Genomic DNA, 17,072 nt, shown 5'->3' with positions numbered 1-17,072 from the left:
CTCTAAAGAGAATATTGTTGCTGCTGCTCCTGCATGTCAGTGTAGCGGCTGACCAGTTGTTGTACGTCAGCCTGGAAGCGGCGCCAAAGAGTCTTATTAAGGCCTGCCACGGTTTGCTTAACCCATACCAGTCCATGAAGGCATCACGCTCATTCGGTTCAGGTGTATTCTTGATGCGACCCAGCAACTCTCGTTGCAAGTTAATAAGCTGTTCCCGACTACTTGCCATGTCTGCCAAGATTGCATCGTCGGAGAACCGGTTTTGAGTTCGGGATCGTAGTAGAAGCGGCGTCTTTGTGGGAACGGGGGGTAAACTTTAGAGATTGGCCTTCTTCCGGTATAATAAGATGTACACATTTTATTATACCGGTAGAAGACCAATCTCTAAAGCTTACAAAAAGCGTGAAACGATTACATGAATCAAAAGAGGGATGAGATAGACTGGAAATTCACACATTTCAGAGAAATTATTGCCACCCCAAAAAAAAAAAATTATCAAAAAGGGGGGAATAGTAATATCCATACTTCAGGTGCCTGTGCTTTTCATGTGGACAAAAACGTTTCACCTTGAAGTTTTGGTCTTCGACTAAACAAACCACTTGTCATGTTTGTTGCTGTTGTCGTTGAAGTTTATAGAAGTCGAGTAACAAATCTATAAAGTAATAATGTTATAACTCGACAGAGCTTCCATAGTTCAACCGGCAAGCAGGAAGTTTACATCACATGGTACAGTTGCTGTAGGCCCAGAGTTAGTCTATGCACAGACTGACCAAGGCTGAAATATTACGTATGTAGGCCTATACTGAGTAGCTGCATGTGAATCGGTACAGAATTGATTTTGAATTTGAAAGAAAAAGAAAGAATATCTGTATGAAATACAGGTAAGATTTTACATATTGATGAAATGCATACTTATGTAGCTAGGAAGTTTTAATGGTCCCTCAGACAGTGCTGTATGTAGAGAATGTCTTTGGAACACCCTGGATTCAAGAATTATGTTGTATTCGCATTCTATTATAATGGTAGATTCTGAATGAACAAATAAATAAATCCGGTCGTTGATTATTTAATATCCATAACAATTTACCCTGTATAGATAAATTTTAGAATAAAATGAATTTGATGACCTGTTTTAATATTAACTCTTCTGTAATTTCTTTGAGTTTGTGATTTGATATACTTGTACACGAATCAAATTGAAATGTTATCACACACACCCTGTAGACTGAGAACAGCATCAGTTATTGATTTTTCCAGTTTATAGCAAGACAATCATGCTGAGAAGCCATTTAATATATGCCCTAACAGATTAATATCTCAAAATTGCCCATCCTTATGCATACAACTGTTATTACAACGTCTGTTTTCTGACTGTTCTTTTTTTCTTTCTAAAAATGTTTGTATTTATGTCCATTTAGGACAAACTTCTGGTTGTCTGGTGGTGATTGCTATACCTGTAACAGATGACTAGGCCATCAGTATAATAATGAAGTTGAGGCACGAACTGTGGGCACGAACTAGTAGAGAGAGTTGTTCCTAAACCAGTGGCTCATGTAAGTACTACTTGTTTCAAAAATTAAGCTTGACTCTTACCTTAAATAAAGAATTAGAGGGTTAAAGGGATATTAAAAAAATATCAGATTGCTATAAAATTTACTGTGACATAAATATTGATAATGACACTTATCATGCATTCTAAACTACAATCATGTGCTTTGCCATTGTTCTTATTCATTACTTAGCTTCAGAACTGTCAGAGTAACTCTTTTAGAAAATGTCAAGTCTATCTAAATATTTGCCTCGAAAGTAACAGTTCTCCATGCAATTCATTACTGTCTTTCATAGTGAATAGAAACATGATGAAAGATAAAGGTGGAAAGAGACCAATGAAGGGGTCCTCAGCCAGCTCAGACAGAAATGTGGACAGCTATATGATCTCCCCCTCAGCTTTCTTCAAATATCTATGTCGCCCAACTGATCCAGCAAATCTGGCAGTTCTTAGGATTGCCTTTGGTAAGTATTCATATGGAGCAAGAGCGTTGTACCAGGGGCGATGATTGCCACCACAAGAAAAATATATATTTTCTTTTAAAATTATTTAACAAATATTGAAACATCACCAACTCTTGCATACTGTGAGTTGGAAGTTAGTTTTGATACACTGACTAAAGAAGATCAAATCGTGTATACCATCACCTTTACTGTGCTCTGCATATACGCATAGCCTGGCAGGAAAACTCACCTGCACTTAGGCGAGTTGAAAACTGGTTTGTAACTGGGACATTGAATATTTGTGAGATTCATGTTGTTAGTTTGAGCTATTGGGACCAGGAAAACACTGTGGTCCATACATGGGGTCTTATTATTTAGATTGAAAATACATGTATAACTGTGGAATAATTAGATTTTGTGGGGGCTCAGTTAATTTCTTGGTTTTCAGTGGTATCCCAATTCTGCAAACTCCAAACCACATCGAAATACAGAATAATCAATGTTTCAGTGTACAGCAAACATACCCACAAAATATAACATCAAAACTGCATAATTCCAACAATCCATGAAAATTGATCCCCAGGAATTGAACTGATGCGACAGTATGATATCTTTTGTAGGAATTCTGATGATGTTTGATATCCCACAGGAGAGAGGAATGTCCCATGCTGATGTTAGGTGGGGCAGACAAGATGTCTGCAGGTTTCCACTCTTCAATTCACTCAAAGTGGCCCCACTACAATGGATGTATATCATATATCTTGTCATGTTTTTAGGTATTTTATCCTTAAGTATGAATTTAACTTATATATGTTTGCACTTGAAAGTGTTGCAGTTGAAAACCTGTCATAAAATTACAAGTCTTTTCTGATTTATAACTTGTAACTATACTAATTATCAGATATGAAAATCAATATGTACATTAAACATGGTTACAGTGAACACTTTTATAATGAATTCATGTATACAATGTATATAATGAATTATGATTATAATGAATCAAAATTGTTTGTTCCTAGCACATCTAAGAATGTTTTACTGTAAACCACAGAAAACTGAAATATGTATACAAAATTAGAACAAGAAACATATCTAGCGAGTGTTTTGTAACAGTCATGTTACTTGTGTATGGTTTTTGTTGCTAACAGGTGCCCTTGGTATAACATTAGGCTTGTTTTACCGTACCAGCTGCCTGCTCTTTAGTACTACATACTGGTATGTAATTCTGTTGGATAAGACTTCCTGGAACAACCATTCCTACTTGTATGGCCTAATAGCAATTCTTCTAATGACAGTGGATGGCAACAGATGGTGGTAGGTTGTATTCTGTGTTGAGGGGGCCTCTCCCCCTCATGAGTTAATCAAGGCAGACACTGATAAACTTTTTAGATCATGTTTTCTTTGATATTTTGTTAATTTCATCTCCAGTTCAGAATTGGTTTTATCTTATACAGCTCAGGAGTACTACTCTAATACATTATGTGAAGTAGAACACATTTAGAGGTACAGTTGGATATTAACATGTTTCCTGTTATTTTAACAGGTCTTTAGATGGTCTTTTGAATAAATCCATAAGCAACTCACATGTTCCATTTTGGAATTACTTCATCTGTAGAACTCAGGTACATGACGTTTTTGTTGTACTGAATTGTCAAAGTTACATTTTCTGACGTAGTGAAGAATCTGACTTTGTTAAAGAGGCCATTAGAATCAAACTCACTTTGTTTTGCAGATTTTTCTGGTGTACTTTATTGCCGGTTTAAAAAAGTTGGACCTGGATTGGATCACAGGGTACTCCATGCAGAGATTGTCCAGGAACTGGGTCTTTGATCCCTTCAGGTATTTCATAAACCTTCATCACTTTTCACAAAATATCTTGCGATTAAAATGAAAATTTTAAAACTCTTTAATTCTTTTATAATTCTTTACTCATACAAAATGTATATATCTGAATGAGCGACTGACATTCTTATTTGGGGCATATAGTTGCACGCAGTTGAGTATAAGGCAGAGACTAAATTTTTATCTTAGTTGTAAGATTTTTTTTTGGTGAAAATGGACACAGGAGCTTACCTTATTAAAATATGAGGAAAGCAAGGAGTGATCAGTTACAGAAAATATCCATTACATTAATATGTTCTTTTTTTTCTCATCAAGTAAAAAAGAAACCCAAAGACATTGTCCAAATCAAAAAGAGCATCTCTTCATTATTTAGGCTGGTGCTGACCGATGAGCAGATAGACCTGTTTATTGTTCATATCTGTGGGTTAACGGTTGACATGTTTGGTGGAGTCCTCCTTCTGTTTGACAGAACACGACCCATTGGCATACTCATTTTGTCTTCATTTCATATCATGAACTCCACAATGTTTTCTATAGGTAAGACAGCAATGGTTGATAGAACAATATTTTGAAATATAAGGTGTATAACATTCAAAATACTTATAGATTTCATGAATTATTTCTGCAACTCCACTTGAGAACTGATTATGTGTAATTTAAACATGCTTTAATTACAGGCATGTTTCCTTATGCCATGCTTGCCACCCTGCCTTTGTTTTGCTCTGCTGATTGGCCAAAGAAAATTATTTTCAATCTGCCAAAATGTCTTCAATTTCTCATGCCAAAAGAGTCAGAAATCCAACCCAGCTCACATTGTATTTATGATAAGGAGGACATCAAGCCAGAGGAAGATAGGAAGGTGTGAACAGTGTATTCTACTGAATTACTGCCAGCTATATACATGAAATTATACTGTTATGTTTTTAACTCACCTGAGCCTCTTGTATAATAATAGGATATATAAATTCACAGAGGCAATGCTGCTTCAAATCATATAATCATCTGGGTACTGTACACAATATAGATTTGATAATTTATGCTTGTACATAAAGTATCTTTCTGTGATCTGATTAAGGTCACTATAAGTGTAAGGGTAATAAAACTGAAGAGAAATTATAATTTTTCAGTCAGGTGAATGCAAATACATGTACATGTATTTGTAATTTTTAGCACAGTGGAAAAAAATCTCTAAACTCCAAATCCCTGCCACCCACCTCACCTTTACTGGTTCACAAGATGGGAGTTATTTTTACTGTTCTACATATTGCTGTACAACTATTTCTGCCATACTCTCACGGAATTACAAAGGTAAGCACATCTAATACAACACACAAAACTAGTAGGACACAATCGTCCAGAAGTGGGGAAATATCACCAAATCATGTATAAAGATACCTTTTCCGATGATTTTGCAATTCTTATTGTGTAAGCATGAATATGATTTTGCATTATACCAAGATGTTATAAATGATAATTGAAAATTCCCCACTCGAAATCTCATTTTTTGCTTAATTGGCAGTGGTTAACCATCAGGTTTTCATTTGTTTATATGGATGAACTTCACATGTGTGCCTTGAAGGACCTAGTAAATGGCTTGAAATTTGAGTATTTTATGAATTATCACAATTATCCTTCAGGCTTGGCAAATATTGTACTTTTAGGGTAGTTGAAGCATTGCATTAATTGAAATAATGTCATTGAATAATTTAGAACATTGAAACCGGCTAGTAGAGGACTTACAAAATTACAAAATGATACCTGATCAGCCATATTTGTTTAAAGTTTGTGTGCAAGACTTACTAGAAAGTTATAGAGTCACAAGTTTTCATTGGATGACCAAAACATAATAAGAATCTTTAAATATATCAATATGGGAATCCCAATTTATGTTTAATCTGCTGTTGGAAAAATCAAATGATATACTCACCTGAAAGGCGCATGACGGTGAATATTAACCTTCTGTTTTGTTTTGTTTGTTGGATTACAGCCAGCAGAAAGTTTAGGATTATTCAATCATGTGATGGTTTATGATAATCAACTTAAAAGTTTAGGTCAAAACTTGAATCTTGGTTGTATGCTGAGGCTGACCTTGTTACAGTAAGACTGGCCATATTTCAGTTTTCACCAACACACCTCTTTACATTTAGGGCTACAACAACTGGACTAATGGACTTTACGGGTACTCCTGGGACATGATGGTCCATTCTTGGACTACGCAGCATATCAGACTTTCCTACAAAGACAAGATTTCAGGAAAAGAAGGATATCTCGACCCTACTGTTAGTACATTCATTTCTTGTATTTTGACACCGATAACTGTGGTTTAGTTTGGAAGCTGTCAACTGAAAAGTGTAGTTTTTTTTTTTTTTTTTTTTTTACTTCTATACATATATACTTAGTAATACCACAATCATCATTTGTAATTGTCTGTTTTATTATTAGAGCAGATATATTTCTTGAATTGTGAATATGGCTGGGAAAAGAAAGATATATGTTTAGTTTTAGCTGTTTAGAACAGAGACATGAGTGAATATGACACAACCAAGATTAGCAGCTTATGATTTCTTATTAATATGTTGAGATGTATCATCAGTAGTTTTCTGTAGGAGATAAAACACAAACTTCATTTGTAGTAGGTAAATTTGTAACTGCCATACTTTACTTTGTGATAGGCATTTGTTGACAAATTTGGGAGGAGGTGGAGTAGTCATGGTGACATGGTAGTCCAGTATGCTCACTGTGTGGCAGACATCTTAAAGAACTACAATATGTCAGTGGAACTTTACTTTGACATTTGGAAGTCGATGAATAAAAGATTTCAACAAAGGTTTGCTTTCTTTGCAGTGGATAAATGTACACGAGAACAAGCTTGATTTTCTGATTTGAAGTTTCTAACTTTGACAGAGTATTTTAATAGTTGTGCCACATCAGTAGTGTGTCAGTCTTGGACTAGTATAGTTAAAGAAAATCTGTTCTTTTATACACTCTTTTTTGTTCATTTACAGAATGTTCGATCCTAGAATCAATATTGTCGATGTAGAGTGGTCTCCCTTTAAAGAAGTTACTTTTGCTCTACCTCTTCTGGTTGATTTATCGCCATGGCGATCCAAATTGGCTGAGATGGAAAGTAAGCTGATAGATACCTCAAACTACACAGATGTTGTATTTGTGGCAGATTTTCCAGGTAATTGATGTCATTATTTAAACTTGATAGTATATTTTTCTCCTAATAGTTTGCCATTTGTTCAGACCACCATGCCCAGATTTATTGATGTTTTCCCATGTAATTCACATTCAAGTGTGACTCCAGTTTTGGGATTGCTTTCTTAATCGGATATTATTTGACATGTTTCTAAGAAAATTCTTGTTGAATTAAATTCTGTAATAAATGTCATTGAATTCAATAATTTTGAAAATATGTGTATTTTGGAAAGATAGAATAAAGAGGTTAAAAAAATTTTGTTCCATTTTAGAACTGCATTTGGAAGCATTCATACAAGAAGATTTGGGTAATACCAGCATCACACTGCTGTCGGGTAGTGTCATAGTAGAATTTGTGGAGCAGAAAAAGAATTTCAGCCTTAATATTGGAGATAAAATCCAGGTAAGGGGAATAATTATCAAGTTTTTTCATTTCCTTTATCTCATGATATTGAAAACACTGAACTTTTAGAGAAAAATTGATTAATTCATAAGCACATATATAGTTGTACATAATATGATGTTTTGTGTTTTAAAAGAAAGTAGTGATACTGATTGGTGCACATGCACTGAAGCTTGATTGAATACCATGATAATTAATTTTTTTATGGATTGCCTGGCAGGTACCCCCTGGTCAATTCCACAAGGTCTATACAGTATCTGAGGACCCTTCCTGTTACATGTATATCTATGTAAACACCACATATGTTGAAATCATGGAAAAGGTGGAGAAAGTTGAGAAAATAATAAGTGACAAAAATATTAGTGCAGGTAAATGGATTTTTCACTGAGCTTGTGGAATGCAAATTGAGAAAAAGAAGATCTAAGATTAAATTTCAAACTAATGATGAACTGTTGTGATTGAGAAAATAAGATGTGGTGATCTATGCACTGATTTTATTGTTTTTCATTATATTAGCTGCAGCCATCAAGAGAGGGTTATCTAGACGTGACCCGTATGCTGAAGATGTTAAACAAGAGATAGAAAGAAGAAATAAGGAGACTAAGGAGAAAACATTTTTCGAGAAAGCAAAGGAATTATTTACTAGGAAAATGAGTCTGTTTACAAGGAGGTAATGATTTCAAAGGTCATGTTTTTATTTGTAAAACCGTTTAACCTTGACTGTTGTCCCACATATTCGTTTTATGTCTTATCTTGAGAGTTTGGATTTACAGCTGGATTTTCCTGCGAGGAGCTTTAGAAAGTGTTGTGCTGCAGACCTCATTTGAAGAGTTTCTTAACAAGACGTACAGTGAGGAGGCAGAACCCAGTTCACCGGAATCTGTGGAACAAGTGTCTTAGAAACATGCAGGAATAACGCCTTTATAAATATTTACATTGGAATGAGGCAGATCCCAGTTCATTTACACCGGAATCTGTAGAACAAGTGTCTTAGAAACATGCAGGAATAACTCCTTTATAAATAATTACATTGGAATATCATTGTTTTTTCTTTACATGGAATCATACATGGGGACCAAGAAAAGAACAATTACAATTCTATTAAAGATAAAATATGTCGATCAGGGAAGGAAATTAATTGAAGTATGTTATAGTAATTCTAATCTATCATATTACTTCTATATTGTGTGTATGTTGAAACCTCTATTGTTAGTAGTAAAGTATATTGGTTAGACTTCTAATATACATGTATATCATAATATCACCCACAACTGTCTCTCATTTACAAATGGGTATTGCAACATATACACATTTTCATTATTTAAGAGGTAAATGTCAATATATTATGGGATAATGAAAACAATGCAAGCAAAATTACCCCATCCTCCCATTGTTCATTTGACTGGTTGCTTCTTTTTTTATAACTTATTTGAAAGGTCACTTGTTTGACACCATTTATGTAGGGAATTATAAACTTAGTAACATCAATGTTTATCACAGACAAAACAATAGTATATATGTGCAAATATGTACATGAACATGTATTTCATATGCTTTTATAGTATGTTTAGTGCATACATACATTTTCTTGGGCTTACAGATGTAGCCTTGCTTATGTGAAATCTTTCTAATCCACAAATTCAAGAACATAACTACATGTACAATTTGCCAATATTTTTTCTTGTACATGTATAATTGATGTACATTTATGGTGCCAAGTTTTATCATTTACGTGTATGGTATTTTTTAAAATTTACTTTCATTAACATATGTACTTTTTATAAAAAATTGATTGCGATTATTCTTTAATCTAATTACGTTGGGACAATCTGTTTATTTATGTTTAATGTTTATGAAATCCGTGCATTTTACTTATATTTTGAATGTGAGCATGTACATGTACAGTGTGTAATGTTCAGTGATTTCAAGTCAGACTCAATCTGTCTCAAACCTAGAATACATTTTATGCTAAGTTGTGCAATTTTTATACGTCCTGATCTTTAGATGTAGAATGTTACAGGGATGTCTGTACGTCCATCCTTCCATCCATTCAAGGCTTTCTGTTTCCATTTCTGTCACACATAAAGCTGAAATTTGCTGTGTAGCTTCTTTGTGGGTCCTCTCTTGCAGGAGTTTTGTCCCTTTATTTAAAATTTTATGTTATATGGAGGTACATAATTTGTCCACTTACAGTCAAGTGAGGACCTTCTTATTTCATGGAGTGTTTGTATGGGTATTAAAGATGTGCATGTGACAAGGATTTTGATTTTCTTCAATTTCCAAGAAACTGAAAACTTTTAGTTTTTAGGAAATATTACAAAGTGAGTACATGGTTTTTCCATATAACTCCTGTCAGTTTTCAAACTAAAGCATTTGTAAACATCTTGAAATTGAAGAGAATTTTAATTCCCAACAATTTTCTTTGATGTTTTTGGGAAATATTTTACACACAGGGTCTTGGTTTGTCTATCTACCTCGTACCAGTTTTAATCTAGGACCTTTTATTCATATGATACAGAAGAAAGAATGACACAGCTAGATGATGGCTTATATTACTGTAAGGGATCAATTGGATCATGCACACTCGTCATTTCCGTAACTGGTTTTGAGGTTACGGAAATAGCTGAGTAGTTACGATTTTACATAAAGATTTACAACTCCTGGCATTTTTGTACACTACTTAATCTTGTGATGGGCATATTATGTATCAATTCAAGTACTCTTATTTGTTTTTGCTTTTGAGAGCAAATTATATTTCAATCAAGAATTCCATGAATGGCTAATTTTTTGCAATGTGTGACTGATTTTCAGTAAAAGAAACTTTTGAAAATATTTGCTTTAGATGTAATATTGCTTTATAGAAATATATGTTTACACCAGACAAAACAGTGTTGTTTTTATATCTGAAAACATGCAGACAACGAATAACATTGTAAAATTACTAGTCTTCTATGGATGCATAATTTTTGATGTATGAAACAACCATGAATTAGAATCCTCTTCTTACTAAAGAATGTGATCTACCCTGCAGAGTACAAGGTCATCAACCACAAAATAAGAGACCAAGACCAGCCAAATTGCTAAAACTATGAAAATATAACTCCATGAAAAAAGGTACTTAGCAATTGGTGATGAATACCTTTAATAAGAAAAAGTTTGCAGAGATTATATAATTTGTCAAGAGGTAAATTTTTCTTTTGTCATAAGAGGGCTGTTTTAAAAGTTCACAAACACTGTAAATTACAAGAAAATGACTCCATGCTTGGGATTGTGGGTTTTACCTTGTCTAACAATTCATAATAAGTATTGAAAAGATCAAACTTTCATTTTTTAAAAAAATCTTTTTACTTTTTTTCAAAAGACATTCATTTTCAGGCACTTCTCATGTCGTTTCATCCACTTGTGGCATGTATCTCGATAACATGACTTGTCAGTGTTTTTTATTATGTTTTTGTTGTATATTTTAGCTTGGTTAAATCTGAGAAAAGTTAACCATGCAGAGCAGATTTCACACAGGGAAATAAGGCAAAATTCATAGGTGCAAGATCTGGGCAATATGGGGATGTTGCAGGACTTCCCAACACAGTAAAGATATCAGTTCTTTCATCCTTAACATGCTGATGTCATTTATACACCTTTAGAGACATGTAGTCCATCTCCAGTAGCTTTCAAAAATATTTTTATTTTCATCGATGATTTCCCAGTCTGTACACCAGATTTTTTAAATATCGCTGTGCTCCAAGATGTCACATGACGTTGCTGTTTTTAATAGCCTTTTTAATGAGAAACAATTATAAAGTGGTTATGTTCTTAATATAATCGAAATTTTCATAAAATGACATTCAGTTACTATTGTCATGTGATATTAAATACCATGTTATGAGTTTTTACAAGCTGGAAAAAGTGCAATGAATCAAAACGTAAAAGACTTTTTTTAATGAAAATGTGCAAGAACACCCATGTTCCATGAAGCTAATTTTCAAATATTCAATTCATAGCTTTATGATTTTTAAAAATTCATCTGCAAATAAGTCATTCACGTCTTCTGATACTTACTTCTATCACTTTTAGATACATGGATATATTCCATGAAGCTAATTTTCAAATATTCAATTCATAGCTTTATGATTTTTAAAAATTCATCTGCAAATACGTCATTCACGTCTTCTGATAATTACTTCTATCACTTTTAGATACATGGATATATATATATAAACGTATGTAAACACAATGCAGTGTGATAAATAATTTTTATTTTCATATTTTTTTCAGTTTAACTGTAATACACATATTCAAATTACTTTCTTATGTGTCATTGTCTACAGACGGAGATTCTGACTTAGGGCGGTCCTTCTCGTTTGTGCCTCCGCATGCATTGTCATTTTTATTGCACTCTTCTTCGTTATTAGATTCTAACTCCTCCCCCTCCTCTTCTGAACTCTCCTCTTCAGAGCTAAAATATTCGAAATTTTAAATGTACACCAAGCAGGAAAAATAAACTACTGTACAGGACAGATACTGCGGAATCATTAGAATTCGTGGTGGCTCAATTTTCGTGGAATTCGTGGCTACCCCTCACCCACGAATTTACAGCCTCAACGAATAAAGACATTCCAGAGTTATCTTTCTTACAAATATATAAATCCACGAAATTACGTCCCCATGAACTCTTAAAAATTCAGCAATCCACGATAATTGGCCCCCAGGAATTTAAATAATTCTACAGTATACCATCTTGTCTGGGTGATTTAAATGTGCAAGTAAAGAGACTGTAAAATACCCTGCTGAATTGACCAGTCAGAAGTAACAAACTGATAAAAGAAGATGAGTCAGATGAAAGTATTCTATAAAGGTAAGAGGAAATTGGGGGAGGGGGGAATGTTATATTGCCAAACCTGTCACTTGGTGGCATCTCTCCAACTCTTCTGTTTGGATTGAAGTGTTCTAGATTCATGTCTATATCTGTCAGATCTTAAGAAAGTGAAATATTCAGTTACCAACATTTGTCAGTGATAAACCTATGCTGTTTCAGTGTAGTTCATTTCTCAATATAAGCACTGACCTCTGAACTTGAAATAAAATGCTTATATATTACAAAATATGAATATAAGGAATTAATTTGTTTGCATTGTGGGGAAATAAAATCAACTGCAACAATAATTACTGGACTGAGGATTAACTCTTCCAGAACAGCACTTTATCATGATACCTTATCACGATCCACTCCACTTCTCTACAATGAGAGAATCAGAGTGGATTGTAAACCCTAGGCTAGGGAGGATACGGTTTTATGTTCCTACAGCCTCCCATCCCTAGATCTATGCTTGATCATAGTTAGAGCATGCAAATTAAGGTTGTGATCCTACCTTCCTTCGGTCTGTTGTGTTCCAGCTCTAACTGCTCCAGATGCTCTTTCTGTGTAGCTACTACCTCCGTGCTGTCTTTACACTTGGCATACTTTTCCAACAATTCTCGATTTACTTCATAAAACGTATGCCCCCATTTGAACTTCTTCAGCAGTATTTCACCCAATTCTTCATATCCTACATCACCCCAAAAAAAATTGATCTTTAAAAATTGGAATGATCTTTATCTTGGTTTAACCTACAATTTGTATCTCTTTAACCATAAAAGTCTTATTCAGAAAAGTATCTAAAATAAATGTCCTACAAGTGAATTACAGAACAAGAAACCTATGGGCCACATTGCTCACCTGATCTACTGCATTTTCCCATGTATTGTTATACCCCCCACCCCCATAAGCTGAGAAGTCATGCTGCGAACAAACTTGAATCAATACTACATGTAAATATTATGTATACTTGCATATTTTAAATACTTGTACCACTGAGGTTCTTGAAAAGAATATTTTCAGAGAGATATATTCCTGTGTAAAACTTCCAATCCTTATTGTGGTCCCATCCATCCCAGATGTCTTGATATGAACAAACTTGAATTCATACTACATGAAGAGGTTTGCAAATTAATGTGACAAATAGTACCATTGTGGCTCTTTAGGAGATTTCTCAAAAAATTTCCTTATACATGTACATGTATATTCCTATGAAAAACGTGAGCCCACCCTTCCCTCAGTAATGGTGACATAATGTACAATGTACCATTGTGGTTCTATAGATAATATTTTTAGAAACAAAATTCTTATGTACATGTATTCCTATCTGAAACTTTAAACTCTTCTTGTAGTCTCACCTTAGCCCCAGGATAAAGGTGTGTACAAAATTGAATCTATGAATCATTGTGATGCTTTCATATCAATTTGAAATACTGTACTATCGTGGTTCTTGAGAAGAAGATTTTAAAAGAATTTTTCAACATAATCCTATGTAGCACTGAAAATTCCATACTGTGGCCCTGCCTGGCCCCTGGGCCCATGGTTTGAACAAACATGAATTTTCGTATGGCTTCTTCATTTGGCTTTACTGATTAAGTGGCTATTCAGAAGATTTTTTTAAACACTCACCCTCTTTTCACTATATCTACTACATCTTGATTAACTTCCCTTGAAAGTTGGTATGAATGATTCAATCCCTCTAACTTAAGGATGTTTTGTGGCAAGTTTAGCTGCAAATGGCTATTTGCATATCTGTAAATGGCTTGAGAATTCAAAAAGGTGAAAACGTAACAGACGATGGACAAACTTTGACCAGATTTCAGCTCAGGTGAGATAAAATCTTGCGTAACCTGTTATGTAAAATGCTGCAGCATATGCCTCTACACATGACAGTGTGCATGGCTTTCCGTAGTTGATTGGGTTTGTAGCCACTAGGTAAGGCAAAAGACGTGGGTGTCCCCCTCTCATTCTGGAAAAGGGTGTGTCCTCCAGACGAGCCCAAGAGCAGTCTATTACTGCCACGCCATGCTGAGCCACTACTTCCCTGATAAAAAAATATATGTGTCATAAGATCTGTAGTGAAAATGTAATGATGCAATGGTTCAATCTAGGGCCTTTGTGAACACTGGGTCTGTAAGGCAAAAAGCATATGAAGATTTGGCAATGAAAACCAAAATGGAACATATTCTAACACAAGTTTTTTTTTATAAACTTTTTTGTCTGATATTTGGATTGATACGTGACAGTTTATGCTTACCGTTGTAATTGTTTGACTGACTAAAAGAAAGAATGCATGTTTTCTTGCTTAAAGTTTGCGTTGTAAAGATCTTTGAAATGTTCATTTTACAACTGAATTCAAGTTCAACACTGATGTAAGAAAAAAATGTCATAGGGTTTGCAGTGTGCACTTGAATGGGAGTTGGGGATTTTCCCAGTTCAGGATAAGATTTATTAAACATTAAAATGGGCAGTAGTTTCCACAATGACCAGCAGTGCTTCCTTATGTGCATGTGCTTCTGTTGCCAGAAGGAGCTTTATGCTGCACAGCATGAAAATGAAAATCTCTTGATGACTTTATCACTATCCTTTGAGACCTGAGAGATGTAGTGCATACCAATGCCTTCCACTGTTTATTTTTTATGTAAATAGTTTTCCTTTTGAACATGTTGAATATGTACATCTGTCTATAAATATATTTCACAGGATCATATTGTAAGCTAATTAAATATAGGTACATGTAACTATAATTACTTATTATTAATCCACCTCACTGACAGCAAGGTTACACTGATCCCAGCCATACATGACTGTTTGACAAGTCACCATCCAATAAACTATTTTCTAGCAGTTTGTACTTTAGCATCCTTACAAGCCAAGGTTTTGTGATTAAGTAATAACAAAACCTTAACTTGTGAGGATGGTACTTTAGCGGTTTCCAAAATTTAGAAGACCATGTAACCTCAGGGTAGAAGAGGCTATGAATGTCTCCAGGGGGAAAAGGCTGTCAAGTATGAGAGGAGCATTAGGTGGAGAGGTTGTGTTTCAGAATTTCAGAATGGTGCATTAGTCAAGTCAGACAGACATATAGCGAAAACAATGGGAATCCAGGATATCTTTAAAATACAATTTCTGTGTCAGTTGGACATAAGTCTCAAAGCTCTGCATTAAAGGATTTGCATAGGATTGGATGGTGTGAAGTCTGACCTCTTTGTGATTTGGGTGCTGACCTCTCTGGTGTGTCACCACCTTAAAAAAGCAATATGGTTGCTGCAGAATGATACTATCTTCAGAGATGGAGCAATTGCATATTGTTGGCTTCACACTCAACTCAGACATCATTCACACCAAGGTCACTTGCGGTTCGTGTAGTGGAAAGGTTTCATTTTCTTATTAAAAATATTTGTATGTCAGACCATAAAAATTCTCACTTGGTATTAAAGTTTTATTTGGTACTTGCCTATCCTCTGGGGACACACATTTGATTCCCATTGGTGACAGTATCAGCCCATTAAACCTCTGCTGAAGACGGAGTGTCTTCACGTAGCCCAAACGGCCCAGCTTCCTGCCACTGCATTTCTTTGGATCACATTGCTCCAAGTCCCACATTCCTAAAGGACAGGGGAAGTTTTCTGCAGCATGTGACTGAGATTCCTTATCACTGTCTGGAATCAATTTAAACAGACATGTTTTCCATTACCATGCATCCCATAAACAAAGTAAAAATTATTTTCAAAAATAAAATAAACATAATAAACTTTTTCCATGAAAATGATTGAATTTACAGAAAATCTGAAATTGCTGTTTGGTCTGCTATTGACCATATGTATGTGATATGCCGAGATCCTCTTTCTTAAAACAAAGCACCACTGACAATTAAAAGAAAGGGAATAATCATTCTTTAAGCAATACACAGCCCAATTTTCATTTGCAAATTTTGGAAGCAAACACAGTAGCAGTGACAATAATAAGTTTATTCCTTAGGGATTTCAGTGGCTAATCAATCTTTAGGAGGGATCTGCCACTTTTAAAATGTGTTCAGGTCACTCTATGACATAGTCAAGATTGATGTAACTAATTCTTCCAATACAACGTATTTACACTCAAAATCTCTAATGTGCATCACCAAAATTTAAGAACATTGAATTGAGCTTCTTCTCCATGAACTCCTTACAAGTCTTCACCCCCAAAAACATACAACCCAGCAGGAATTTTATTTCCTGACAGGGCTCTCACCTGTCAGTTCCAGGAGCTGCATGCATACACAAAATGTAACGAGACGAAGAAATGTAACATGCAACCTGAGCCAGAGCACAATTTGAATCTACACCTTAAATCACTAGTCAGGTTCTCTACTGACTGGGCTATCTGGCCTAACTACCCCCACAACAGAGACATGTATATAATAGTATAACACTTGTGATCAGCTGGTGATGTCTCAGATATCAACAAATCCATAACGATGCAAGTCTGCTTGTGCAGCACACCATATAAAGAACTCATAATAACTGTTCTTCCTGAATAGTATTTATTCAATAGTGAGCTAATTATTAGTGTATATGTACAGATCATGAGATGACAAGGACCGAGGACCACGTTTCCAATATACTCACCTATTTGACACGAGGCCATTCTACTGCTACAGTTTTCAACATCAAATTTCTCATCCCTGTGTCTTCTTTGATCGTGGTTGACTTTCCTTTTCCCACCTTGTCTATTACTCTTTCCCATTTTAACGAAAAACCTCAAACTTTAATATCTTACAACATTTCTTATGGGCGCAGC

At 34.8% G+C, this 17,072-nt stretch overlaps 2 protein-coding genes across 3 annotated transcripts; one reads left to right on the top strand and one right to left on the bottom strand.

The window, feature by feature from the left end:
* Positions 1 to 683: 683 nt before the first annotated feature.
* Positions 684 to 10,324, top strand: LOC125671143 (vitamin K-dependent gamma-carboxylase-like). Of its 2 annotated transcripts, none has more exons than XM_048906625.2 (17): positions 684 to 881; positions 1,419 to 1,553; positions 1,846 to 2,013; positions 2,613 to 2,768; positions 3,141 to 3,306; positions 3,536 to 3,614; positions 3,725 to 3,831; positions 4,208 to 4,371; positions 4,512 to 4,693; positions 5,005 to 5,142; positions 5,982 to 6,113; positions 6,507 to 6,661; positions 6,840 to 7,018; positions 7,308 to 7,438; positions 7,659 to 7,806; positions 7,955 to 8,108; positions 8,212 to 10,324. In XM_048906625.2, exons 3-17 carry the CDS (start codon positions 1,857 to 1,859, stop codon positions 8,336 to 8,338), a joined length of 2,175 nt encoding a protein of 724 aa, XP_048762582.2. In that variant the 5' UTR covers positions 684 to 881; positions 1,419 to 1,553; positions 1,846 to 1,856; the 3' UTR covers positions 8,339 to 10,324. The 2 variants fall into 2 exon arrangements, with proteins under 2 accessions (XP_048762582.2, XP_048762583.2); XM_048906626.2 differs by having other exon boundaries at positions 740 to 787.
* A 1,347-nt stretch (positions 10,325 to 11,671) lies between these two features.
* Positions 11,672 to 17,035, bottom strand: LOC125671727 (18S rRNA aminocarboxypropyltransferase-like). The gene is made up of 6 exons (XM_048907593.2): positions 16,901 to 17,035; positions 15,748 to 15,952; positions 14,141 to 14,334; positions 12,805 to 12,981; positions 12,334 to 12,409; positions 11,672 to 11,891 (listed from the first exon to the last, which is right to left on the bottom strand). The coding sequence occupies exons 1-6, from the start codon at positions 17,016 to 17,018 to the stop codon at positions 11,744 to 11,746; spliced, it is 918 nt and encodes a 305-aa protein (XP_048763550.1). The 5' UTR covers positions 17,019 to 17,035; the 3' UTR covers positions 11,672 to 11,743.
* Between the last annotated feature and the right edge of the window lie 37 nt (positions 17,036 to 17,072).

The sequence above is a fragment of the Ostrea edulis genome, chromosome 4, assembly GCF_947568905.1.
Source record: "Ostrea edulis chromosome 4, xbOstEdul1.1, whole genome shotgun sequence".
Lineage (NCBI taxonomy): Eukaryota > Metazoa > Mollusca > Bivalvia > Ostreida > Ostreidae > Ostrea > Ostrea edulis.
The sequence above is the reverse complement of the archived record's forward strand: the minus strand, read 5'-3'. Positions and strand labels throughout refer to the sequence as shown.